Raw genomic sequence first — 27,502 nt, 5'->3', positions numbered from 1 at the left:
AAGTTTCTTGGGGAGTCTTTGCAGAACTTGGCATCACAGAAATGTTCAAATTTCGCTTTAAGTGTAAGTTTGACTGTTAAACTGCTCCTCACAGCGTGAACTTCTTAATAGGCGTGTCAGTCTAAAGAATACCACAAAACTCTTAGTGGCATTTTAAGACAAATTATTGACTTGATTATTTTGTCTGTCATGGTTTCCATAAAGAGAGCAACATTAAAATCTGGATGTCAAATTGTTGAGGATGACGGGGCTCAGACAGCCACGTACATCATGCACCTCTCTTTTGCGTCCCATTTCTGTTAAATCTTTAGTGTTGCGTCATTTTTTTCCTCTTTAGTGCATCGACCGGACATTTTCTTTAAGGATCATTTCACAGAAAAGTGCTTTGAGGAAATTGTTCAGTGTCTTCACCAGAACAGGTGTTTGCTCAGGTACTACAACCTTTATTATCTGAATACGACTCATGATAACAAAACGTAAAACATCAACACATTGCGAAAACATCATACCACCACGTTTCCATGGAGACGGCATACATAACATCCTTATTGGTCCATTTGTAGCCTTGAGAGGCTGCAGTCATTGCCCAGGTGAAATTACCTGGTGAAGGAGCGCACGTGTCTGCCCCTCCCACCTCCGCTGCCTCCCCCACCACTGAATTTGCTCCCCTGAGATCCTCTTCCTCCTCCGCCGCCTCCTCCGCCAGCGCCGCCTGCACCTCCTCCCCCACTGAGCCATGACAGCCCGGTGCCCCCTCTGCCCCGCGGAACTCGATCCCGAAGAGCCAGGCGATAAGCACCTGGAGAGGAAGGAGACAGAAACACTACAAATTTAGTTTAGTGAGCAGAAATCCCAAAACTACGCATGTTCACTCTACATACTTGCAGGGGGTTGTCGGGAGGGCAGGGGTCCTCGTGTGAAGTTGCTCTGCCCTCCACGGGGTTCGCTGTAGGTTCCTCTGTGAGTGACAGCTGGAACTTGGCCACTCCAAGATGAACCACGGCCTCCCTCTCTTCGAGTGTAGTTACCTGCAGAACCGAAAAGAAAACCTATCTGTCACCCTCTAGTGGCCACCTCAGCAAGCAAAGATTCCAGGAACTCCGTGACCGTTTCAGAAAGTGTGGACGCACCTGACAGCAGAACACCTTTAGGTTGTGGAGGAGTGAAAAAGCGCGTCTGGCTGTGGAAGGTCGCTCTGCCTCTGTTACCAGTGAACAGTCCTCTGGTGGGGGGCTTCGGGACGCTCTTTGGGGGACGTTTGGGGGGTAAAAGTCCAAGAGGGGTGGTAATATCTTTAAACTCCGCTGCAACAAAGTCATCCACATGCATACTGGGAGGACGGGAAGTGTTCTGTTTGCGCAGGCGGAAAATGTCATGGGGACGGTTAAGATTCTGTCCGAACCCTCCTCGACCTCCACGGCCACGAGGAGCAGGCATGATGTGGGCTCTTTTAGCAGGTTCGACGTAGTCGGATTTACCGCTGCAGAGACGAGATGAAATCCAGAAACTTTATTTCAACTTGTGCCCCAAGAAAAGAACTCTGTAAAAAGTAAAGTGACACCACTGATGTACCTTGTGATGAATGTTTCGTGCTTGTGTTTGCCCAGTCGGAAACCTTTCGGAGCCTTGTTGTGACCAGGAGAGGACGGCTCGGAGAGGAAGGAGCGCTCCAGCTCAGCCTTCAGGTCCAGTTCTGGACAACACTCCTGAGCCAAACCCACCAGATCCACTTTCACCTGTTACACAAAATAATATACAGAAAATATAACACACGGAGGGCAAGTTTTTGGTAGCTTTCCAAAGGCCTGACATTGGGTTGTCTCTGTTGCAATACTGAAATGACGCATTAAATATGAATTTCACATGTAAGAATAACAATCTGTAGAAGAGGAGAACTGGTGCAAACATGTCATCTTCGCTGCTGGTACTCTGATAAATGCTGCGTTAAGTGAGAAAAGTTACCGAGTTAAGGCGCAACAGAAGGTTAATATGTGTAATAAAGCCCCTAACGTTCCCATACTGCTTGGCATGACTGCGCAGCCTAACAGCCTGAGACACTAAAAAAAACACACGCTTACCATATCAAGGTCTGCTTCTATGTCATCTGTTTGGAAGGGAGAGAACCACAGAGCCTTCAGCTGCTCATCCAGCGCTTCTGACAGAATAAACACCGTCCTGTGGATAAAAATACATTTACTTAGTTCACATGCATTAAGATTATCTCTAATATATTGCCACTGTAAGCGGATTCGTTCACTCGACTCCTACGGTGACAGCTTGGAAAAAAAGTTGATTGCTAAAAGAAAAGCAATTTCATACACACGATCGGGTGCGATCTGTGTAATCGGACGTCATTTTTCAGTGACCCGTTGACAAACCTGTGATTAAACTGAGCCGCCAGTGCCTCGGGTGCTGGCAGAGTGGGCTCAGTTTCAGCTGCAGGAGGTGCGTCTGTGGCTGCTTCCAACGTCTGCCTCAGGACGATCACATTTTCCAACATAGTTTCCAGTGAATCGTCCTCTTTACACAGTTTCTACACACACACACACACACAGAGAGAGAGAAAGTTAAACACTAGGGCAGCATGAAAAAAAAAAAAAAACCTTTACAGGGATGCATCACTGGTACCGTTATCAGCTTCTCTAAAGCAGGTATCGGATGTGACTCGGACTCCTCCCACTGTAGCATAGTTTTCATCTCGGAGCCGGACAGCAGTCGAGGGGGAACAAAGGCAGGCTCCTCGCTGGAACCCTGAGCCTCGTCAACACACTGGATACCAAGAAAGACAAAGTCAGAACTGAGACGCATAACCATCTCTGACGAGCAGGAGGCAACTTGAGAAAATAAGTAAAGATCACAAAGACACTTAAAAAGAGAACAGTTTATGACAGTTGGTGCTTTTATCAGGTGAACTGCTCTGCCACATGCTGACAGATGCATTGAGAATATTTTAAAATAAATAAATTATACCACTGATGAAAACATACAGGAGTGAGTAGAAGATCTGCACTGCTTAAAAAGATTCGGTGCTCTGTGGCTGCTGGGTAGCCCAACCACTCGGGTCGGAAAAGGTTCATTTAAAAAGAAGATTCAGAGCTCCTTATACTTATTTTACTCAATAAAAAGCTCCGATTGGCTCCTCTTTCTGCCTCCCAGGAAATCTATATACACTTCTATGTTTGGGTCTCTTTCGGATTCATTCTTTATGTCTCGTGCTTCTTAAAATATTGTTTGTTTTGTTAGCATCTCTCCAAAGGCCCCAATTTCATTCTGCTCTTTTTCTCAGGTATGCCATTTATTCATTATATCTTTGGATACGTTCTAGATTGTTTTGTTGTCTGCTTGTTTGGGAATTTGTGTTCAAACTCCCTTGAAAATGAGATGGCAGATGGCAATAGGTTTATGTATATCTCATTACCTTGAATTTACAGTCCTTACCATAGTTTCTGTGTTGACGATCTGCCTGAGAAAGTCAAGCAGAGCTGAAAGCAGATCTGCTGAGTCCTTGTTGAAGGAAGCCACCAACCTTTTAAGCAGCGAGGACAGTTCTGCACAATGTTTCCTCAGAGCACTGAAACAAAGGAAAAAAAGCAGCCGAGGCCTTGTTAAACTGAGAAGAGGGCACCAGCTGCAGGAGAAAGCCAAGAAGTAGAAAGAGACACAAGAGGGAACATTTGCATTTACACTTTGAGGTGGTAGAGTCCATAGTTATGCTCTGTGAGGAATGTCAATGTCCTGATGCAGGTGAGGAGGAGTGGGACGCTGCTCTCTTTATTCCCTAAAACCTCCAACAGGGAATTACATACTGATGACATAATCTCTCGTCCTGGAAGTGCATTGGCCAGCTGTTCAGTCTCAGACACGCAGCTTTCACCAGGTGGAGACACCACAAGAGCTATATCCTGAAGAAGACGAGAATAACAATCTTTAGAGTTTTCTTACTTTTCTCTCAAAGTAGGTATGTGCGCTGCAGATCTCACCTGGTCACACAGTGACTGTAATATTGTTCCCACTAGAACACTACATTGCTGCTGTTGTAAGGAATGATCCAACGGAGGAACCAACAGAGACAAAAGCAAGGGGAACAAATCTGCCAGCTGTTCGTCTCCAGAAACGGAGCCAGAGAGCAAGTGCATCGTTGCGCTCTTACAAGCCCTCTGCGACACCAGAGCGTCCATCAAAGAAAGCAGATGCAACACTTGGCTCCAGCACACACTTTTACCCTCTGCCCTGCAGTTATCAAAGTTAGAAATAGAGTCAAAATACAATTCGCAGCGCAAACAAAAAGTGCACTGAAGTTTGTGCGCTTCACTCACAGCTGCAGCTCCTCCAGCAGCAGCTCTAGCAGGGTCTTCATGACGAGTAGTGCAGTGGGTGAAGACAAGTCAGCCAGCTGAACGCACACTCTCCTCAGCATGGTCAGGAGAGGAGGACAGCTGGTGGCGCACACACACCTCAACACCTCGGAGAGCACTTTCCACTGTGCCCGTATGTGCATGCTCCACAGCTTCCTTGTGTTTAACGCAATAGCAACATCTTGGACTGATATCACCTGTGGAGCCAAAGATCTAACATTAGTACGCAAGTCAAGACAAGAGTCACGAGTGGTCGAAAGGAAGCACAAGATTGCGTGACCAAGAGGTTAGAAAGAGTCACCTGAGTGCTCTGCATTGGCAGTGGAAGAGGCAGGAGCTCAGACAGGAGCGTCAGGCCACAAAACAGGCCTTCAGGAGCTTTTAGCAGCGAGCCCAAAACCTCCTTTAGCATCAGAGACCATGTGTTACTGGACAGAGTCTCTTCTGTGTGGGTGACCTGCGGCAGACACAAACACCAAATGATTGATCTGATCTGATCTGAGTCGTGTGCCTTGTTCTTGAACATGCACACTCTCCCTCGTGTACCTGAGCGCTGACGCACTGTGTGAAGGTGAGCAGCACATCGACGATGAGTGCCTGCACTTTGGTCTCCTCGCCGTCGAGACGCCCAGATGCAGGGATGGAGCAAACAATCATGTGGAGGGTCACCAACACACTGGCAACACGAGTGTCCCTGAACTGGAAAGCCCCCCCGCCGAGCAGCTCTGTCAACATGGTGCGCAGCAACCTGAGCGTGCTGATGCATATACTGAGGATCATGCAGCGCTGCGGCGTGGGGCCCATGTGTCCGTGCACACGCCACGGCTGCAGCAACACGCTGCACAGCTTCTGCAGGACACGAACACACGTATCCAGACCCTCCCCAGAGAACAGCTGGACACCTGCAAGACTCCACTTCAGATCCCTCTGCTGACCTGCAGAAAGGAGGAGTGACTCTGATATAAAGAGCATCTCTTTTGTCACCGTTACAGTCAACTATAGTTGACAAGGAACAAAAATATGTTCCCTAAAATCCTGACATAAAGAGAAGTCAGTGTGATTAATGAGTAATTTGTTTTTAGTCACTTGAAACACTTATGTGTGCTGTTCTTACCCTCTACAGCAGGAGGTGGACAGGCGATGTGACAGAGGACCCTCAGAGACGTAACCAGGCCGGTTCCCTCAGCATTCAACACGTTTTCCACATTCTGACACAAAAAGAACAGTTAAGTCGTTAGGATTCACAAATCTTTCCATATTCACCACATTTTTCTCATAAAATAAACAGTGCTTTGTTCATTTATTCAAAATAAAACACTTTCAAATCTGATTCACAGAAGTATACAGAGAGCTTTGGTGAGTCCCTTCCTCTGATGGTCCTTGAAATGACTCTGCACCTCGAGTGGAGTCCACCTTTGCCTATTTAAATCCATTGTACATAACTAATAAAGAACATACTTATATGTAAAAACGCACAAATGACTGTGTGATGCGTTCGAAAGAGACAGGACTGTGTTAAGCCACAGATCTAGAGTCGGCTATAAGAACATTTCTTCAGCGTTTTAGCGGCCTAAGACCAAAGTGGGCTCAATCGTTCTCAAATGGAAGAAGTTCGGAATCACCACGAGTCTTCGGAGAACCGTCTGGCAAACTGAGTGATCAGGTCCTTGGTTAGACAGGTAATCAAAAAGCCATCAGTACAGGTGGGACAGCGAGTGATAAGTCAGTACCTGCTTGATGTAGTTGATGAGTGTAGGAATGCTGCCAATCTCAAAGCGAAGTTTTTCCAGAGGCTCCAACCATTTACTGAGCTCTGAATAAGAGAAAGACAATCAAATATTCAAATTTTCCTGAATACCAAGCCAGGTGAATATGACACTGGTAATACTCACCCTGCAATTTGGTATTAGTGTCATCTGCCTTGGCTATAGAGAGCAGTGGAGAAGCAAACTGTTCCATCATCCGCAGTTCATTCGATGTCTGTACTACCGTTAAGACCAGCATACAGGCATAGTTATACGTCACTGCTTTGCGAGCCTTGGCCTCACTGAGGAAAAGAGGGGGAAAAAAAAGACAAAAATTAAAATTATAATGAAATGGAAGCACAGAAGAAGAAATGAGCATTGAAAAAGAAAGCTATACCCTTGTCCATCCTTGCTGTGGTGCTGGAGCAGAGTGACCAGACAGGACAGGTTGTTCTCCAGGCTGAAAACGTGGGCCACAGCACTACGACCCGTCTGTGTGAAGGTCATGAGGTACAGTGCATGGAGCATGCCAAGAACTTCTGGATTGTCACCCTCTTCGAGCCCTGCCCCACCCTCTCCTCCGGTGGCCACGTGGCCCATGAGTTCGGACACACCCTGCAGAGCGTGCAGCGCCTGCATAAGCCACATACAAAAGCCCTCTTCCCCGAGCCCTGGCCCCGTGAGAACTCCCTCTCCTCCCGTTAAGGGGCTCTCCTCGCCCTCAGATTCGGCCATTGATGCTAGGAGACGCAGCAGCAGGTTGGTGGGTGTAGGCTGGGCGAGAAGAAACAGCAGACCTGGCTGGGTGAGCGACAGGAAGCGAAGCAGCTCTTTAACGGCTTGGGTGACACCAAGATGGCCCGCTGCTGCAGCTGCTGACAGCACCACTGTTGTGCTTTCCAGAAAATGGCATGCATGCATGTACCTGGAGGAGGATAAGAACAAAAAATATTTTAAAAAATTCAATCCATGACTCAAAATCAGAATCTCAACTTCTACACTGTGAGCTTTGAGGTCATTCTTGTCTGTACCTATATAATGTTGGGTATGGGTTGTCCCTCTCCTGGGGTCCTGTTATTCTGGTACTTGTGGGGAAGGCCTTCCCTGGAGGCTGCACCATGCAGTGAGGGGCAGTCTCCAGCAGGTGATGAAGCTCTTCCAAAACTCCAGCCAGTCTATCAAGCTCAGCCTCACTCACAGGAGAGGAGCTCAGTGATGGTTCCTCTTCCATCGGGCTCTCAGCATCCTCCATCTCCTCCTGAGGACAAAAGTAAGAGATGATTAAAATTTTAAAGAAAAACTAAATCCTTGAAGTCTATGTGAAAGAGAGTGTGTGTTGTCACCTGCTGTGGTTCACTACAGACTGCTGCTGCATGTTGCAGGTCGAGGAGTACCTCATACATGTGGCTTTTCTGTAATATAGCGTTGCCAGCTGTTATGACCCGGACTGTTTCTTCATGCAGGAACAGCTGGACTAGACGCTGTAAAGCAAATCAAGCATGGTGTGAGATGTCAATGACAAAAAAACATATCAAATTCTTTAACAGATCAGTGTGTCTGTAAATATAATACATAAAAGACGCATTATAGACGCAGTACCTTTTGTACTTTTAAGCGTATTCAGTTCATTTTTATTTGTCCATCCGTGGACTATTTGTATACTTTGTGTCACCCACCTGATAGCCACTCTTCTCTGAATCTCCTGCATGCAGGAATGCCTTCACCCCAGCAGGAGCATTGATGAGAGCATCCAGAGCTCTCAGGATACTCAGCTTCAGTGTGGAGGAGACATGGTCAGCATGAATGAGCTCCAGCAGCACTCTCAGAGCTCCTTCGCGCAGCAGCACCGCGAGACCCTGTGGACTCTCTGCCAGGTATGACCCCAGCTTCGCGCCAGCTTTCAACTGTCTGAGGTTAAGGGCAATGGGTTGCGTGAGAGCAACTTCCATATTCAGAGCTTGGAGAGTCCACTGGACTAAAACTCGAACTGGGTCCTCCATCTCTCCTTCTCCTTGTTTAACTAAATAGGCCAAACCTTTGGCCAGTAGTCCTGGTGCCTCTTCCAGAGCAGTCACCCAGCGTGCATCTCTGTCTTCACCAATACCAGCGAGAAGCTCTTTTAGGTTAGCAACAGCCTCAGCATCCTCTCCAACTGCAGTTCCTTCTGTTTCTACAGCATCCTTGGGCTCCTCTATGCAGGCCTTCTCAAACTGGGTATCAAAGCGGGTTTTGTACGGAGGGATGAAGTAGACCAGGGGCCTGAGTTCTCGTTCGTATGGATCATACTGGACAGGTGGGACGGATGCGAGATCCTCGGGAGTGTAGTCCATGTCAAAGGTGGGCAGCTTGAAGCTACCGTTATCCAGGTCGTCCTCGTCGCTGGAAATCTGCTCATACCCGTCATCACCTAGCAGGAACAAAAAAATGAGCAAATTTAAAGAAATGATCAAATTATAACAAATACGTGTGTGAAAACTAAGTGAGAATTAGGAGGCCAGCAACAACTATGTAGTCCCTTTTTCATACAGGTGCATCCACTCACGAACCTACTCTCCCATGGCAGCATTGCTTCAAGCATGCAGGGTTAGTTTCGCATGCATGATGTGACTACAGCACGCACTCAGCCGTGGCTGCGAGGACGCGTCCGGTGGAGCTCCACATGACAGCTTATGAAGGTTAATCAAAAGCCTTCAGAGAAGCGCCCCGTGCAGCATCCAGTGATTGCAGATGGGCGGAGCATGCCAGAGCAAACACTCGAGCTGTTGCTCGGTCCCAAATGGACCCTACTCCTGTGGCTCCCCCCTGCCCACATGATGTCTGACAACTGAGATGCTAAGACGGAGGGATTCAGGGTCGAGGGTCCATTTGGGACTGTAGGCTGTCCTACATTCACATAAGAACACCCCTACCTTCCTCCATCTCCTCTTCCTCGTCCTCACCCTCATCTTCCTCCTCCTCTTCTTCCTCCTCTTGCACGCTCCCCTCAGTCCTTGCGTCTTCCTCCTCCTGCTCCTCTTCTTCCTCCTCTTCACCCTCTTCCTCGGGTTCAGCGTCGGAGTAGGTCTCGTCGGCAGGCAGCGATCTTTCAGGCGACACGGCTTCCAGGTAGTCGTCACGGCCCTCGCTTGGCTCGTCTTTGATTAAGCCCACTGAAAAACAACAGAAAATTCATCCAAAACACAAATAAAAAAAACTAAATAACTAACATTATTAATGGCAGGTACTCTTATGCAAAGCAGTTTAGAGAGTCACACAATTTTACATGATTTCCCCTGTTTGGATATCATAACGCTTTTACTTTACGGTGAAATGTGCTAAAGCGGCAAGGAGGGCAGCACGCTGCCTTTCATAATATATATATATATTGTTCTAAGGTGATGGAACTCTAATAATTCTTATTTCCATTCAATTCTGCACTAATAACAGTTTGACTTCCTGCCATGGCCCTAAATAACACTCCAACTTTAAATATACATTCCTAAACCCAAAAAAAGGACAAAAAAGGAGGGTTTTCATTCATTCAGGTTTATTGTGGTATGAAGAACTCTATAAAACCAAATGTAGTGAACAACACTTCGATTAAAACCCCACCTCCAACTTCATTACAACCTTAGTTATAAGCTGGATTGCTCTGTAAATATGGGGTTCCCTTCTCTGTTGACTATTACTGATGCTCTAGTTGGCACAATCTGTTTTGGTATCTCTTAAGAGCAACAACAGAGCTATTTGTGCTTTGTTTCAACAAGACACAGTCTCTGCTTCTTACTTTTCACGTTAGCTGCAACCATGGAGATCATATCGAAGAGTTTCAATAATAAATAAAAAGAGGTTTCTTTTAAAGTGAATTGCAGATTTTATCCTACAAGTGAATAAGATTTGCTTATCATTAGATGTTATCCAGCAGCAGGCAGGATTAAAAAGGCAAAATTATTTATTTAAAAGTATTAACATTTGGGTGGGTCTCTAAGGTATATTTAGGGAAATCACAGCATTTAATCTATAGCTTGTAAAGTAATATAAATAACAAGTACAAAAAGTCCACTGCAAAGAGCAGCGAGTGGAAAAGAAAATATGGAAATGCTGCAATGCTCTCCTTATTTGCCTTAAAGATACAGGATTAGAGGACAAGACCTTGTTTTTGTTGTTGAGACTTATATGCTGCAGCAGCACTGAACAGACGCACAGCTCTGACCTGTCATCGGGACCTGCTCCTCCTCATCGTCATCTGGGGGTGGAGGTCCAGGCGGAGTTCGAGGCCCTCTGGGTGCTGGTCTGGGCGGGCTGCCATTGTACTGGTCATCCTTTTCCCATTCTTTGAAAAAAAAAAAAAGAATAATGACAGCAGTATATTTAGAATACAGCAAGCAAATCTAAGAGAGGAAGAAAAGGCCCATTAATTGGATGCTTTGCTCTCACAAAGCAGGTGAAGGCCTGTTAGTTTCACCTGGTTTGATGATCCTCTTGAGCCCACTTGGTTGTTGGGGAGGTGGGGGTGGAGGAGGAGGAGGCGAACCTTGGTCATGTCCATGAGGGCGCTCTGCAGTGCCATACACTGCCAGAGTCAAGCTGGTGTACCAGCCGCGCAGCACCAGGCCATCGGTGTTCACCTGCGTGCACAATCCCGTTTAATCATTCACAAATCAGAGAATGAAATACCATAAATCTTCTTGTTTGTTAAGAAACTGTTACCTTTCCACTGGGTCTGAACACAATGGACTTGTTCTCATCATATTCCAAACTGAGGGTAAAAAGCAAGACGGGTGAGATCAAAACCACCGTGCAAATATAAAAGCAGTTAATTAATATTCCTGCGTATGACTGAAGAAACCAGCATGAGCTGCTGTTACTCCGGATAAACCTCTTTCCAACTAACACGTTGTTGCTTGAGTGATTAAAGGTAGAAAAAACTGTTTGTCATGCCCTGAGAAGACAGTCTTCTGTTAAACTGGTAACAACTTGTTGATGTACAAAAGCAGCTCCACAAAGACACAGCAGAGCTTTACAGGGTAAAAAAAAAAAGGAAAAACCTCACTGTGATTTCAAAGAATTCAGCATACATGGTCATTTTTCTGATCCCATGTCACAAAAAGGCAAAATTCCATAAAAAAACCAACAACATCTTGTTTTGTTAACAAATTAAGTGAAAAGTACTGTTGGAGTCACTTGGATCACTGACATAACAGCAACTGAAAAAACTGCTCTTAGTCTCAGAAATATTTATCCAAAAGCAATAAAGTCACATTCATTCATAACATTTTAAGAATATTTTAGCAGCAAATCATAAAACAAGTTAAACAAGCAAACTTCCCAGCCCAGATAATAACGTGGGTGTCTCACAGTCATACTTTGATAAGCCGTACACAAAGGGCAACTATGAAAATAAGTTTACGCTCTGATGCTACTGTGCACACCTCTATTATTATGATGTCGTATGAGGCGTACAAGGCCTCTACGGGTTTCTTTTTTGGTGTCACTTTTAGTGACAGTATGGGCGAGGTTGGGTTTCTGGAGAGACCAGTTAGCCAGCACAGGAACAAAGAGATCTGAGTAAGGGTGGGTGCAAAACAAGCCCATAAAAACAAGACTCGGAGGCAGTTGTGACCGGTTCAACAGGTGAGGCAGACATCTGCATCTTAAGCACTTTTGAGAACCGAACGGGAAACACGGAGAAGAGATTTAAAATAATACAATGAGACCAGGGAGAGCGAAAATAATTCTGACCTGCCCAGTCTGTGGAAGGTGGGGTTGTTGGGTTTGGTGACATTATTGAAGAACAGCTCCAACTGGAAGGCATGAGGAGACGTCTCCCTGGAAACGCAGCAATGACACAGTCAGGACTTGTCCAGAGGGACTCACTGGTACAAGATACACGTCAAAATTTGCAATATGGCCAGACTGTGTGACCACTTTATCACACACATATGTACAACCTGATTCTATTTGACACAGTGACCTAAATTCTACCTTTAAGTTTGTGAAACTAAAATAGTGAAAAACATTGTGTAAATCAAACTATATACGAATGAGGTCTGTCATGGAGGGATAGAATTGAACTAACTGTGAGCCAAAAACAGACATTTTTCACAATCACTTTGTCGAGTTTATACATGTCTTTAGAAAAGAAAAACGGAGTGCTTTACCCCCATCGCCTAACTCTACAAATGGATGTTTTTGTATTCTTGAGCACTTAGTCCCACTCAACAAGCACAGAGGAACTCAGCACACACACACAACAATGCAGGACAGGTGTAGTATTGACTTAAATTTGTTCACACTCACTACATCCTGCATAAGCATGCCCTTCACATACATATCAGGTATCTGTGGTAAGCAAACATCTCCACAGGCAACATCACATCAGTCCCTTTCTTTTAAAACTTTTTGCTGTATGTTCAGTACAGCAAACATTGCATTGAGAATCAAGTCAGTTGTCAACCATTAACAAATTAATTAGTGGAGATCTAACAAAGAAACTATATCTATTGTTTCTATAGATATAGAACTATATCTATACTGTGTAAAAACTGCTAACTTGTCAGTATTGGACTGGTGCATCCCTACACTCAGATATACTTCTACTATCTCTACTAAGGTTATGCTGGTGGTTTGGTTTGTTGCTGGAAGGATAACTCAATTAGTCATGGACAGATCCGATATCCACAAGAGGTATGCAACCTTTGTTAGGTTTATCTAAATTTAGCCTAATGCACATTTAGAGTTTGTTGTCTGGCTGAATGAAAAATTACGAATTAATATTTCTGAATGAACGAGAATTTTGCAAGATGAACATCTGTCTAAAGTAGATTAAACAACAACTGAAAAATCTAGTTTTTATTTCAATAAGTTAGCAACAGAGTGCGTGTTGTGCAGGTTTGGTGAGTGCAGTAGCTCTTACCCAAATGCTCTGTTGTCAGGTAGGTTGCTGTGTGCTTTGATCCCTGGAGGAATGACCCTCACCTCTGTGATCAGGACCCCGCAGGGAAACCGCACCACATCCACGTTGGTTAACTTAAGTGCATATGATCACAATTTAATCCAATTTCAGCAACTCCAGGTGACACCACAGACCATCACAGTCACTTTGTCTGCTCTCCCCGATAAAACCAGGGCCAGCTTCAATGTTTAACAGTTAGCTTTAGCCACCAGGCTAACTAGCAAACAAACTATTCATGGATGTAAAATAATGCATGAAAACACCAGATAATTCACAATAAATTGCTTTAAATTAATGCAACTGAGACAGTTACTTCAGAAATAATAAAAGTGGGTCATAAATTGAAGGCAGTGAATTGCAGCGTTATTACTGACATGACCAACTGCTAATATTAGCCAAGTTAACATTGTTAGCTTCAAAGTTGAATAGCGTTCTCCAAATCCCCTGAATGAGACCGATATAGGTTTTGGAGGCGTGCGATTCTAAATAAATAATACATGAGTGTGTTGAGGTATGCAAAATATTACCTCTGCACTCTGATGCTTAAATGTCTCTAGAAAAAGAAGCTCCGTTGAAGTGTCCACCGCCATAGCTTCCTCGCTTATGGTCGGTCAGAAGATAAACTTCCGGCACGGTGAATACTTCCGGGGCAAGTTCACTGTGCGACATCATAAATAAAACAAATAAATAAAACATAACAACATAGATCAAATAAAATAATTCTAAAAAAATTATGAACGGTTTTATAATATCTATTCAAGGTCCTGCAAAGATCTATGTATTTATTTAAGATTCACACATAAAAAAGGGTTTAAAAAAAGGCAGTTGATAAGTTATTTTTTGGGCTTACGTCAAATTCTAATGGCAGCTTTAATTGTTGATTTAATTAAGGAAAATAAAACAAAAGACTGAGCAAACTTGATAAATATAATACAAAGAAAGTGCAATTACACTCCAACTTTCACAGATGCTGACCTTTATGCATTTAGTTATTATTGCATTCTTGTAAATGCCAAAAATTTGTTTCAGCACCAATTTTTTTTGTAGGTTACAAAATGTTCCTTTGAGTGTCTGTCTCCGCGTGTGTTTCAACACAATTTTTTGTCTTCTTTTGTTGTAATTTCCATCCATTTTTGAATAAATAAATGTGATATTTATCCTAAAATATTCCCGGCCAATTTATTCTATGTAAGATAAAATGAGGGCATCTCTAATAGAATAATAGTCATAACGAAGAAATATCGTCGATGTGAATGATTAGATTTGGGCCACTAGATATGACGATTAAATCACCGTCAATATCAGCTGGGCCTTTTACCCTTCTGACCCCGTACATTGTTATGCACAGAAACAGTGGGTTACATTACAAATGTAAACGATTCTTAGACAAAACAGATACCTTTCCTGCCTTCCATAGTCTGCCACGTCCTAAGCTCTGAACCACCTGAAAGAGGGAGGGGGCAGGTAGAAAGTCACGTGGTCACACAGGTAGAATCACTACAAAAACTGGGAGCGTTCAGCCATTACTCCGCGATGGTGACTGCGGGAGGCTTCACGTAAAAATTAACACGCGACAACTATTTGGATTTACGGACCTCACCTTTGCTCTCAGGTGTTACTGTAAAGGTATCTCTACCTCCTGCCTCCCGCGCACGTCTCACCTACGTATCTTGAGGTGTTGTTCTTTAGTTTCGCGTGGTATTACATTGGCCTTTTTTTTTTAGTTGTTTGCGTTCAGATGACGGCGCAGGTAGACTACCTGGTGGTGCTTTTCACCGCCACATCTGGCGCCAGCGGAGAGTTGCTGGGATCTGACGAGAAGGAGCTCGTGCAGTTGGCCTGGCAGCTGGTGGATGTAAAGAACAAAACGGTACACACCTTTGTAAATGACTTGTTATTACTTCTCGCTTCTTATCGTTATTCCAAAGCAGGAAATGTAGTGATGAAGAGTGAACGTGGAAAGTGAAGTGAAACTATACTGATACACATGGTTCAAGCTTTTGTTAACCTGTAAATAAAATCTTTAGTAAGTCGAGTTTTTGTAAGGTTTTCTCTCTTTGCGCGTTTGTTGAAATACATTAACAACTTAGAAACACTTCAGAGTTATTCAGTGTAACATAAGTTGAAATTTCTTTTCCCTGTTGATATAAGAAACAGAAGAAAAATAGAGTCCTGCTCATTAGAGTGAGAAATATCTTTGTAATAATATGTCAATTACCATTTATTTACAGACACTTGATTATATTAGAATGTCCCCTCAGCTTATGAGATCCTGTGTAGGCTACTGTTTCAAGACTAACTTGTTTTCTTCTCTGAACCAGTTGGGCAGGGTGAATGAGCTCCTCATTAAACCCGACCTCTCAGACTTGACAGAAGAAAAAGAAGAGGAGGATGTGGTGGAGGAGAGCCAGGAAGAGGAGAATGGGTCTGGAGATTGCGTATCCACAGCAACTAGTATAGACAGTGCTTTAAATTTGGTAATAATCTCTTGAAAATAAATGTTATGGCTTGTATTACATGGTAATTATTAATATGATTCTGGTACAAATCCCCGTTTCTCCTGTAAATGCTCTTGTTTTTTCTTTTTTTTTTTGTGTGTCTGTTTCATAGTTTAATCTACAACTGACAAATGAAGTGAACAGCGCAAGCGCAGGCACATCACTGTGTTTGTGTACAGACGGGCAGCTCCACATCCGTCAAGTGATTCACCCCGAGGCGGCCAGCAAGGTGAGCAAGCTGGGTAGGGCGAACGCCTCGCAGCCAGGGCGGATGTTACCGCGCTGCTTCAGGAACCCTCGGTTGTTGTGTCAGCACTGTGCTGTCAGAATTGAATACATAATACGGTGAAACCAATCCACAGAACAGAGGCACTCATGCGAACCTGTCCAAAGACACACGCCCATGCACATACCGCGCTTGTGAAGCTGATGACATTCTCCCACGCTTTACTCAAGAAAGCGCAAAGAAGAAAGCAGTGCATACTTTACTGTCTTTGAGCAAACATAAGTGTGATGAGAGCCATAAAACAGCAGCTGTTGATGGGCCACTTGTTCACATCCTCCCTCTCAAATCACCCCCCCTTTAGAACATCCTGGTCCCAGACTGTTTCCACTCCTTCTTTGACCTTCGGAAGGAGTTTAAGAACCACTTCCCAGCATCTGACCTCAAGACTTTGAATGCGCACGTCATGGCAGAGTGTATCCTTCCACACGTCATGTGTTTATATTTGGTGACATATTGACATTTTTGATGTATTGGCTGTTAATTATTTGTGGGTTTTTTTTTTAGATAGTTTGGGCTATTTTCTTCTTTTGGTTTGATCTTGTGCACACTCAAAGCTAACATTAAAAGTTTACAGGCCAGGGTGTTGGCTGCAGGGCAAGAGGTTTTGAAATGCAAATAAGGAAAGAATGGCAGCACCTTACTAAGCACTGAGTGAAAGAGTGTGTGTTTAGCCAACAGGGCAAACCCCACACACCTACTGGCACAGAAAAAAAAACTGACTCGTCAGTGTTTTAACTCACTTATCCAGACATTACTCTTAACACCACAGTCTATATGAGTATCAGCATTTTTTGCCAGTGTCTTGTTGTTTTTTTTTCCCTTAACCTGCTCCTCAGCTCTTAGTATCCCTGTTGACACGCCCACTACGTGGGATCCCTCAGCGTCTCAGGATCCTTCGGCCGCATTGCCTGCAGAAGTGGCCGTGCAGCAGGTCCGCCTTTTGGCCAGCATTGTTCTTGCGCTGCTCTCTGACCCATTTTGTGAGTACTACATATGAAGCGACAAGCAAAGCCCTGTTTGTGTACTGCAAGAGAGCTGCTTCATTCAGCTTCAAATATAAGCTAAAAGAGAAATTTTGTCAGAAGATTTTTTATTTTTTATTCAAACATGCTGAAAATGGGACGTCCCATCCTATCCTTTTTGGTGTCCAGGTCAAGGCATATATATATATATATATATATATAGTTTCAGCATATGGGAATTCAATGATTTGAGATAACAGGTGTCAAATTAAGTGAAAATGAGTCAAAGTGAATTGCTGCTTATATTTATTTCTCTATAAAGAAAGTCCATAAATCCAGGACTTCTATGCATTTAAGACTGGATTCAACATATGTGCGTCCATCACTCACATGACAATGTCTTTAGTAAAGTGTGCCTTCAGGTGTAAGTGGTTTAAACAGTTACAACAATCATATGTCTCAGTTTGTTTCATTTAGATGCAACTGTTTGTGGTTTCAAAAGGCCGATATCTCATTTTTGAAATGGCAACTTTCCCTTTGCAGGCCACACGTTCTCCAACCCCGACAGAGTTAGCGAGAGGTTTGAGAGCGGCACTTGGTAAGTGAAGTGAAGTCAAGATAAGCGTTCTCTTTTGTTCTCTGCCTTTGAAATCAACTCCAAGTCCACTCCCGCTGTGCTAAATCCTGTGCTGGGTCGTGTGTGTTTGTGTGTGCGCAGCAGTAAGATGGAGAAAGTGTGCGACAACACAGTGATCAGAGCCAGAGGGTTGCCATGGCAGTCTTCTGACCAGGACATTGCTAGATTTTTCAGAGGCCTCAACATTGCCAAGTATGTTGTATATTCCTCGCAGGCATGCTCATTTGTACAGGTCTTTGTGTCTATATTTCATCTGTCAGCAAGCCATAATATGACTGGTGATGCTCTGATGGCTGCCGTTGACCTGATGGTCCTTTAACCCTCCGTATGTGGTGTTATATAGAGGAGGGGCCGCGCTGTGTCTTAATGCTCAGGGGAGAAGAAATGGAGAAGCACTTGTTCGTTTTGTCAGTGAAGAACACAGAGACCTGGCGCTGCAGAGGCACAAACACCATATGGGCAACAGATACATTGAGGTAACATGTCCGGACGAAGCTTGTCAGTTATCAATTCGGAAAATCAGCCGTTTCGTTCAGCTACACCGTGGTGACAAGTATTCCCAAATAAGCTCCTCGTTTCCCTCTAACTGCAGGTTTACAAAGCAACAGGAGAGGACTTCCTGAAGATTGCTGGAGGTATTTTCATTTTTATATCTTTTTTTTGGTGTTCTGAAGGAGAGGGTTGATTTAAATCCTCATGATTTGAATTAGTAAAGAAAAACATCTTGTGGCACATCAAAAGGCCATGCAGTTTGGCGTGTGTCTGGGTTTTCCATCAGATGTTTTTCGTCCTACTTGTGTCTTTAAGGGAAAATCATAATTTGCAGAATAAGTTGTCAGTTATGACTCAGCATGCCAGTTGTTTATTATTGGTAACATGGCCTTTTAGGAGGGCAGCAAGCTAGCCTACAAGCCACAAGTCATCATTGACTCATTGGATGTGCATATTTAAGGTTTTACTCAAAAGATGAGGGCCTCTAAGAAATGACCTCATCATAACATGTTCATATTCATCCTCAGAAAGATTAAAGGTTTGGATGGTTGCTGACAATCATGAAGGTATTAAAAAGCAAGTTTAGCTGTATTATGAGTTATACAAGAGGAACAAGAGACAGCACGCCAAACTGTCACAGCCTCACAGAAGGAAAACATAAAGCGCCGTGACTGGTTTTTAAATAGGTGTGTCTGCGTCTTTGTGTGCATCAGGTACCTCCAATGAGGCGGCAATGTTTCTGTCGCGTGAGGACCAGATCATAGTGAGGATGCGAGGCCTTCCTTTCACTGCCACACATGAGCAGGTGTTGGCCTTCTTCTCGCCGGGGGACGGGTTAAAAGAGACATGTCCGGTCAGCGGAGGGAAGGATGGCATCCTATTCGTTCGCTACCCAGATGGGCGTCCCACTGGAGATGCGTTTGTTTTGTTCGCCTGTGAGGAGCACGCTCAGTGTGCTCTGAGGAAACACAAGGAAATCCTGGGGAAACGATACATTGAGCTGTTCAAAAGTACAGCAGCAGAGGTGCAACAGGTATGTCAGGGTGCCTCTCTGTGGAAAAATGCAACACATTTATGTGTTTTTACTTTCACTTTAAAATTGATTGAGAGTTTTTTTTTTTGTGGGTTTTTTCAGACACTTTTTGACACGTGATCAAATCGATTTTTGGAAATTCTCTATGTCTGAGTACACTAGAAATGTTAACAGTGTGGTTGTATCTCTCATTCCTTTTAACTATTAGAGCAACACTTTATGGGTGTGGAACTGCACGACGGGGTGTGCTGTATATGCATGTTTCCCTGTCGTGCGTCGGTCCATACAGTTAGTCTGTCTCCATTTTCTCTTCCTTCTTTGTTTCCTCCACTCCTCTCCCCTGTTTCGTTATGTGAACTCATGCATAAATTTTCTTATCTCTCAGGATTGATAAGTGTACAGCCCACATATATATCTATGCAGAGGCCTCTCCTCAGGCTTTTATGTTAGACAAACTATGGGTCTTTTATTGGTCCTCTCCAGAAATGCAAATATGTTGGTGTCCTGTTGGCTACAAGCCAGCTCCTGTCTGACATTGCACAACGTGGACTCAGCTTTGTTGTGTTGTTGTACACAGGATGTGTTCTATGAGGTGACATATAAGTGTTTGGATATGTGAATTATAACTACTACTAATAAGTTTGTCTAACTATGTTTGGACAGACTTTTTTTTACCTGACCTTATCTGAGAAATACGGACAAGGCTCTGCAGAACTGACATCCTTCTTAACTGTCTTTACAGTAGGCAGTGTGTAAATTGAAATTATGGGTGTGTGTTTTAGGTGTTGAACCGGTTTTCATCGGCCCCCCTGATCTCTGTGGCCCCGGCCCCCCTGGTTTCAGTGCTGCCCACAATGTCTCTCCTGCCTCCTCCTGGTGGTGTGAGGGACTGCCTAAGGCTGAGAGGACTGCCGTACACAGCGAGCATAGAGGACATCCTCACCTTCCTGGGCGAGTTTACACACGATATAAGACCACATGGTGTGCACATGGTTCTCAACCAGCAGGTACATGCCGTAATCGCGCTGACACACCCGTTGACTCATACTTTCTGACAGAAGATTTTCAGAATGATATCTGGTGAAATGTGTTTTCAGGGCCGGCCGTCAGGTGACTGTTTCATCCAGATGACTTCAGCAGAGCGGGCGCTGCAGGCCTCACAGCGGCTTCATAAGCACGTGATGTCCAGCCAGCGTGGGGCAAACAGCCGCTACGTGGAGGTCTTTCCCTGCAGTGCCGAGGAGATGGGCCTGGTGCTGATGGGAGGCTCGCTCTCACACACGCACACACACACACACACCCGGAGCAGGAGTGGGACAGGGCTCAGCCCTCCGCCATGTAAGTCCAGACGTAAGTGCTGCTGGGAGCTGGGGGTGCTTCGGGACTGCAGGGTAGGTGGGCTCCTGCCGTGGGGGCAGTGATGCGGGTTTTTCCCCCAATCTAGAACTGTGGGAGGATGGGGACGAGGATTCAAACTGTGTATGTGTGAGAGTTTGTGTATGTGAGTGTGGTTCATCTTTGTAATTTAGTCTGATTAATTCACCCATCTGCATGCCTTGAGAAACCTCATGTGATAACTGTTTATTCTTTCATTTTTCACCTGTGTTCACGCATTCTGATTGAATACTGTAGTTTAATTTTTCAGTGGCATGTTTGGTACTCATTCTTAATTCCTCTCCCTTACCACTGGTAAAGTATTTTATAAAGATCTGGTAGGGTTGGAAAAGTGAAAGCAAGACAATTTTAATCCGAACCAGTGCATAATAATAAGTCAACATGGCTTACAGCTCTCTAATCTTACCAGATTGGTAGTGGTGTTTGTGGGATATAGTGTCAATAGACCAGCACACCTCAGGCGTGTGCATCTCCTGTGCTTGTCCAGTTAGGAGCTGTGCGAAAGGTGGGCAGAGCTGGTGCGTAGATGTGCTTTGTTCTCCATGTCTGTAGTCTTTCAGAATGAAAAATGGTCTAATGATTGTGAGCTCTTCGTTATACAGTGCAAATGTTCACATGAGTAAGCATTTGCACTGTAATCTTTATAATCATTTGAAAAGCTAAGCTTCTCTTTTTTTTTCATGTAAACACACAAGTCTGAAGCCAGAATCCCATAAGTGATATAATCATATAATCTTAAGTGTTTCGGAGACAACACCAAAACTACGTAAATGCTAAAAATTGCATATATAAAAAGATGCCTCGACTCATTTTGGGGTTTTTTTGTGGAATCTATTTAAACCTACTTACTATTGGGATTGTGCAATGTTGTTCTCGTTATGCAAATATTTTCTGAGATGGCTCCATAGACTAACGTGTGCTTCTGGGAAAGCAGAATTACAGTAAATGCTGCAGAGACTCGCAGCTGTTGATTTTGAGGCAGTCATACATTTTTAATGCTGGCCAATGAAAATGCTTTCTCACTGTAAAGTTTCTCATCTGGTGTCATGCCTGCCAGGCAGTACAGAAAAAAATAAAAAAGCTCTTATTGATTAACATCGACACATACAGACATGTATATAGTGCTAATTGAAGGGATTGGTGGTCATTGTTTGCAAGTTTGCATGAGCTCCTCTCAGAATCAAACAATGATCAGACTTTACCATCATGTCATTCAGCACTTTTGATGTTATCTGTGTGGCTGTAATTGTTTTTGTCTCTCATTTTGTTCTCTCCTCTCCAGGTTTATCTCCCCCATCCTACTCCTTCACCCCTGTTCCACCTGTCCTGCCCACGGAGGCTGCTGCTCTCTACCCACCCATTGGGCCAGTGTTGCTGGCCCCTCGCCCCCTGCCACCAGGACATGCCTACTACCCTGCTTCAGCTCAGCTATACATGAACTACACAGCCTACTACCCCAGGTAAGCAGTGGTGGTGGAGACTGCTGCGTTGTAGAAGCCAAAAACAGACATTCACGTTCATCCTGCATATCTTGCGTTCCTGATTTTAACTACTACAACCCCTATTCCAAAAAAGTTGAGACGCTGTGTGAAATGTAAATGAGAATTGCAAATCTCATAAACCAACATTTTATTCACAATTGAACATACAGTAGAAAACATACCAAATGTTGAAAGTGAAGCATTTTCTTAATTCACGAAAAAATGTGCTCATCTTGAATTTGATGGCAGCAACACATCTCTAAAAAGCTGGGTCCATGTTTACCACTCTGTAGCATCTCCTCTTCTTTTGACAACAGTCTGTAGAAGCCTGGGAACTGAGGAGAGTTACTGGGAAACAAATGTTGTCCCATTCTACTCTGATATCGGATTCTGGCTGCGTGAAACACAGAATGTTTTCAGCTGGCGAAAGGTCTGAACTGCAGGCAGGCCAGTTCAGCACCTGAACTCGTTGACTATGAAGCCACGCTGTTGTCATAAATGCAGTGTGGGGTTTATCTGAAATATTCAAGTCCTCCCTGAAAAAGACGTCACCTGGAGCAAATGCTGCTCTAAAGCCTGTATAAGCCGTTCCATAGACTCTGATGCACCCCCCATACCATCAGAGAGGTACGGGGTTTTTAACTGGGTGCTGATAACGAGACTATTGATATCTCTCCTCATTGGCCTGTTTTCAATGCAGTGCCACCTGAAGGCCCGAAGATCACAGGCAATCCAATATTGATTTCCGGCCTTTTCGCGCACACACAGAGAGGTCTCCAGATACTCTGAATCTTTTAATGATATTTTGTTCTGTAGGTGAGGGAACATTCAAAGTCTTTGCAGTTTTTACCTTCAGGAACACCATTCAAAATGTTTTCTATGTTCTATTATGCATGAAATATTTATGAACACGTTTTGAAAAAAAATCAGTTTTTATTTACATTTTACACACCCTCCCAAGTGTTTTTTGGGATTGAGGTACAACAAGGATTAGAATCTACAGCCATGGGTTAAGCTAAGGCTGTTTGATAGAGTTTGCTCAATGGCTTGTGTACTGCAAAGTAAGAGAATAAGAAACTGAACTGGTGCTATTTACATGTTTGATTTTCCAAGCCGTTGCATAGCTAGTAATACGGTGATTTGAATCAGGGCCCTAAAGCAGTTTAAGATGCATGTTTTTTTACATTGTCCTGAGAAGTCATGTTTTTTTTACTCCAGACTTTACTTATATATGGGAAATGTCTAAACCTGAAAATGGTCTCTCTTTTTTTGGGCTGCAATGATTACAAAAAGAAAATACTATTAAATACTAAAAGATAAAATCAAATCTGAAAAACAGGAACACTTGGGTTGAAATGTGTCTTGCCAAGGAGAAAGACTGGGACAAGGGTAGTTAATAACTGAAGATTGTGTTATCAGAAAACTTGGTGTTTTTCCCCAGTTGGTGTTTTGACTTGGTTGATCGCTGAGAAAGTAATGAAAGACAACACCTGACGTTACTCCAGCTCTTGTGTTTCTGATCAGATATTTTCAGAACAGAAGTCTTTATTTACCTTTCTTATTTTTAAATTCTGCAGCCCGCCAGGCTCACCTACGACTATGGGTTTCTTCCCTGCTCCCTCCTCTCTCTCCCCAGGAGGGCTGGTACGAATGCCAGGCCTGCCCTATAACGGCAGTGGAGTTAAAGACCTCATTAATGCAGTGCAAGGATACCAGGTAAGGTAGTTCCCTTCAAATGCACCAAAACTTGCTTAACGCACATACCTATCTATAGGACCGAAGAGCTATATTCAAATGTCCCAGTTTTATGGGTGTGTTGTCAGGCATCCACTGTGGTTGCCCAGAGGCTATCAAACTAGTTTATCCTGTCTACTCTCCCTGTTCTGTGGCTCATGCACTGCTGCTTGCTTCAACTTGAACATGAGGAGCTCAAGTTTTATTATTCAAACCTGGAAGAGAGTGACTCTCACAGGGCTAATAAAAGGAAAAATTAGAGTCTATTCTCAATGTTGAGACAAGCTCAGACCAGGAATATATTCTCCCTCTTCCTTCATGTCACTTATCGATTTTCTTCATGCCCACATTGCTGTTAGGTTATTGTTTATGGCTAAATGTGTCTCAGCCCTGTGTCTCTGTCATCCCTCCCCCTTCCTCACGCCACAGTACACCCCCGAGGATGCTCTCATGCACGCCCACGGGCCCATGCATGCTCACGACCCAGCCAGGACGTTGCTTACGCAGCCCAAAGAATGGGTGTGTATTTAAGGTGTCTGAGGCAGGTGGCAGGTAAGGATTGGCTGAGGGCTAAGTGAGGGGGATTTAGTTTAGACAGCAGGGGTTACAGGGCTCCAACATGACAGTGACATTTTCTGTATAAAGGGAGAAATCTCCATCTTCTCTGCAACAAAGGGAACATATTTGATTGGGCTGAGTGCTTGGAGGAAATTTCTTGGAATATACTTCATCTGTGGGTTTTGCTTTGAATGATTTTGTCTGGGAGTCTGCTTCATCTGATACTCACTGGTGTCCTTCTGTCCTCTCAAGATGTCTCTGATGGATACAGTCATAGTGAAGGGAGCCAACTGACCGATCACTAAGGCCCCCTCTCTTGATACAGCGATTGTCCAGTCATAGCTTAGCATCTGGCTAACTAACCTTCAGTAACCCAATATTATTTCCTAAAGTGGTTATTGTTAGGTGTCCTAAACTTTCACTACCTGATCATGATATTCGCCACACGAGAGCCAATTTGGTTCAGCTCAGTATGGCCCGAGCTCATTTCACGGGCAAACAAATCCGTATCAACCAATATTTAGTGTATTGAATATACTGAATCACTACCATCACTGCCTCAATCAGGAGCTTTTAGCAGTTTGCTGTGATTCACGCTGCCTTATTGTTTCATTAAGAGCTTATTCAAAGCCACAAAACAGTTTTCATGTAATATCTCGGTCACAAATAATAGCATGCTGAGCTGTTAGCCTAATGGACAGTGCACTTTCCTGCTGCAGTGACTAATAGCTTGCAATAAGCACGTGAACAGTCATTTCAGTGACAAAAAGCAAACTAATTCCGTAATCGTGAGCACAAGTTCTTAAAGTGAACTGAAAAGGGATTCAAATCAGTCTAATGATTTCCATGTTCGCTGTAATCTGTACATGTTCCATGCAATGCGGGAAAGCCTGACATGCATAGCAACAGTAACTAAAGGGGCAGGTCTTAGCCAACGGTCAATTGTGTTGTTGTAGTGTGATAGTATAGTAGATGGCTTGTAACAGGTGATGCCTTCAGGCATCTGAAGGGGTGTTGGGTAACATCTGGTGCTGGTGTAAGAGCTCCCTTTTTTTCCTTGTTTTTTTTTTTTTTAAACTTTTGCAGTGGAATAATGCTCCTGTGTCTGTCTGTCTCCCCTTCTCAGGGTCCCCCAGAGTCAGTTTCTCTCCTGAGCAGCAGTCTGATCGGTCAGTCCAGCGGAGGAGATGCTCCTCTCATGTCCTTCCCTGCTCTCGTGACCAAGCCGGGGAATCAGTACTTGGATCTGACCCTGCTGTAGGGTCACACATAAACAAAAGTCATGTGACAATTTGGTACGTGTCCAAGACTAATTAGTTGTTTTTTTTTTGTTTTTTTTTTTTAAAATAGTCTTTTAGATGTGTTATTTATATCTTTAGGTAACGAAATAAATGTATTTTATACCAAATTCATTGCGGTCTTAGCCAAAAAAATAAAAATATAGCAATTTTCCCTATATTGCACAATGTGTATTTTAAAAGCCTTATAGAGATTTTTTTTAACCTGTTATGTTATTGTAATCATTATGATTTATTTGCCAGATGAACTAGAGAAGAACGACCTAGTTACAATTGAGCTAAATTCCTTTCTTCAAGCTTCTGTGAAGAGTGAAAGTGTGTGTGAGTGCGAACGAGATGCGAATGAGTATGATGCATGGCTGTGTTGATACATGTTATTACTTAATCTGTTAAAGCATTACATTTTATATGTTTCTATACATTTGATACAGTACACAGTGATTGTATTAGAAGCTTTAGTGCATGAAGAAGTTTAGTAGTAAAACTTTAAGATGTTTACATAATGCCAAATATCAATGCACTGCTAATCAGTAACACTATAAATCTACATAATAGCAGTATATTTGAATGATAATGTTTGTTACACTGTGAGTTTGTCTGATAGTCTGACCCTTGTATCAGGCTTAATTTACAAAAAGGTGACATCTCACGTCTCTATGGGAAAGTTTCCATGTTATGTCATGCCAGTGTTGGTTTGCCTTTTGTTTTGAGCTCAACTGAGCAGAGAACAGCCCCAGTTCAGGGTAACTTAACCATTCTTCATTGCATTCTTCTAGAGGACTCGAGTAGAGTAATCCTCTGGAGTTTGATAAGGCTCATGACCAATTTGATTACATTTGTGCTTAAGATTCAGCTGTCCCTCACACTTTCTTTGTCCTCTCTCCACCATCTACGCTGATGATGGAGAATATGTTTTAACAAACAAACAAAAATAAATCAGTTCACCATATTTCATTTGAACCTAGTCTTCTGTAGATCTTTCGAACTGTTGATATGGAAATGAACTGAAAACAAACTGACTTGTGTCTCGTGAACTTTCATGCCATTTGTGCTCAACCGTAGATGTTTTCCTGCTCAGGAAGTTCTGCTGAGCCATGCTGAAATAAATGAAAAAAAAAAAAACAATAAACATAATGTGTCAAGTTTGCCAGCCTCCATCTGCTCAATTTCACCATTTGCTTGCTGAGCATTTCATTTCTCTCGGCTGTGTGGCTCAGCAGGGATTTAAAGTTGCAGAGCACAAACACACAGGCAGTTGTCTGATGACAGAATGTGGCTCTGGGCGAAACTGTGGGAACTCCCTCACACTGTTCTCAGTGATTACCTCTGAGTTTCCCACATACACACATGCTATAGCAAAGAAGCCATTGTCACTTAGAGACACACTAAACATATTATGTGAAGGATGGCCTTTTTTTCCACCAGGTGGAAAAGGGAAGAATAGGGAGGGCAGGAAGTGGGAAGAGAGAGAGAAGGCAGACAAAAAGATGTCAGACCCCCTCGGGGTGGATTTGGCATTGTGTAATTCAATCTTGTGCACCCCACCCAACTTCATCCCTTTTAAATGCGCTCACTCATTCTCCCACTTACAAAAAACACACTGTTTAAAGCAGCATAGCATGTTACCCAACAAAGCTCAACTATTTCTGTTGTAACTTTTTCACACCGCATTGGCAGATATTGGGACTTAAATTGTTAAACTGTTGGAAAGTGAAAAAAGTACTATTTTAAGAACAAGAGCAACTTAAATCTGTGATAAAGCATCATCCAAGAGCTTTATTGGATGGATAATTTATTTAAATGTTTCTATGAAAGAGCATTGTTGCCTCATAGTAAGAGGGTTCGTGGTTTGAATCCTAGCAGGGTTTTTCTGCCTGGAGTTTGCATGTTCTCCCCTTGCATGTGTGGGTTCTCTCCAGGTGCCCCGGCTTCCTCCCACCATCCGCAAACATGCACTGGTGGTTAACTGGTGGTTAACTGGTGATTCTAAATGAACCTTGAGAGTGGTTGGTCGTTTGCCTCTTTTGTCTCCGTGTGGCCCTGTGATGGACTGGCTACTCGTCCAGGGTGTACCGTGCCTCTCGCCCAATGACA

The 27,502-nt window shown here is 43.6% G+C and overlaps 2 protein-coding genes across 7 annotated transcripts; one reads left to right on the top strand and one right to left on the bottom strand.

The window, feature by feature from the left end:
- Nucleotides 1–394: 394 nt before the first annotated feature.
- On the bottom strand, nucleotides 395–13,657 carry virma (vir like m6A methyltransferase associated). 2 transcript variants are annotated; one of them, XM_072394318.1, is made up of 27 exons: nucleotides 13,562–13,657; nucleotides 12,996–13,108; nucleotides 11,822–11,908; nucleotides 10,790–10,838; nucleotides 10,545–10,707; nucleotides 10,293–10,412; nucleotides 9,010–9,249; nucleotides 7,777–8,507; nucleotides 7,444–7,581; nucleotides 7,132–7,358; nucleotides 6,498–7,025; nucleotides 6,248–6,402; nucleotides 6,086–6,168; nucleotides 5,470–5,563; nucleotides 4,902–5,290; nucleotides 4,657–4,812; nucleotides 4,317–4,552; nucleotides 3,981–4,230; nucleotides 3,685–3,902; nucleotides 3,439–3,571; nucleotides 2,629–2,769; nucleotides 2,379–2,533; nucleotides 2,079–2,175; nucleotides 1,573–1,736; nucleotides 1,131–1,480; nucleotides 882–1,028; nucleotides 395–823 (listed from the first exon to the last, which is right to left on the bottom strand). In XM_072394318.1, exons 1-27 carry the CDS (start codon nucleotides 13,622–13,624, stop codon nucleotides 597–599), a joined length of 5,454 nt encoding a protein of 1,817 aa, XP_072250419.1. In that variant the 5' UTR covers nucleotides 13,625–13,657; the 3' UTR covers nucleotides 395–596. The 2 variants fall into 2 exon arrangements, with proteins under 2 accessions (XP_072250419.1, XP_072250420.1); XM_072394319.1 differs by having other exon boundaries at nucleotides 9,040–9,249.
- Nucleotides 13,658–14,546: 889 nt separating this feature from the next.
- esrp1 (epithelial splicing regulatory protein 1) lies at nucleotides 14,547–26,389 on the top strand. Of its 5 annotated transcripts, XM_072394313.1 has the most exons (17): nucleotides 14,548–14,660; nucleotides 14,773–14,904; nucleotides 15,356–15,511; nucleotides 15,645–15,761; nucleotides 16,120–16,231; nucleotides 16,655–16,798; nucleotides 17,324–17,378; nucleotides 17,499–17,609; nucleotides 17,761–17,893; nucleotides 18,010–18,052; nucleotides 18,623–18,942; nucleotides 19,725–19,949; nucleotides 20,040–20,292; nucleotides 21,620–21,797; nucleotides 23,396–23,534; nucleotides 23,982–24,071; nucleotides 25,237–26,389. In XM_072394313.1, exons 2-17 carry the CDS (start codon nucleotides 14,773–14,775, stop codon nucleotides 25,369–25,371), a joined length of 2,343 nt encoding a protein of 780 aa, XP_072250414.1. In that variant the 5' UTR covers nucleotides 14,548–14,660; the 3' UTR covers nucleotides 25,372–26,389. The 5 variants fall into 5 exon arrangements, with proteins under 5 accessions (XP_072250415.1, XP_072250418.1, XP_072250417.1 ...); XM_072394314.1 differs by having other exon boundaries at nucleotides 14,547–14,904; nucleotides 20,040–20,280; XM_072394317.1 differs by having other exon boundaries at nucleotides 14,547–14,904; nucleotides 20,040–20,280; nucleotides 23,982–24,104; nucleotides 25,237–25,323.
- Nucleotides 26,390–27,502: the final 1,113 nt, after the last annotated feature.

Source organism: Leuresthes tenuis, unplaced genomic scaffold (assembly GCF_036924035.1).
Source record: "Leuresthes tenuis unplaced genomic scaffold, fLeuTen1.0.hap1 SCAF_10, whole genome shotgun sequence".
Lineage (NCBI taxonomy): Eukaryota > Metazoa > Chordata > Actinopteri > Atheriniformes > Atherinopsidae > Leuresthes > Leuresthes tenuis.
The sequence above is the reverse complement of the archived record's forward strand: the minus strand, read 5'-3'. Positions and strand labels throughout refer to the sequence as shown.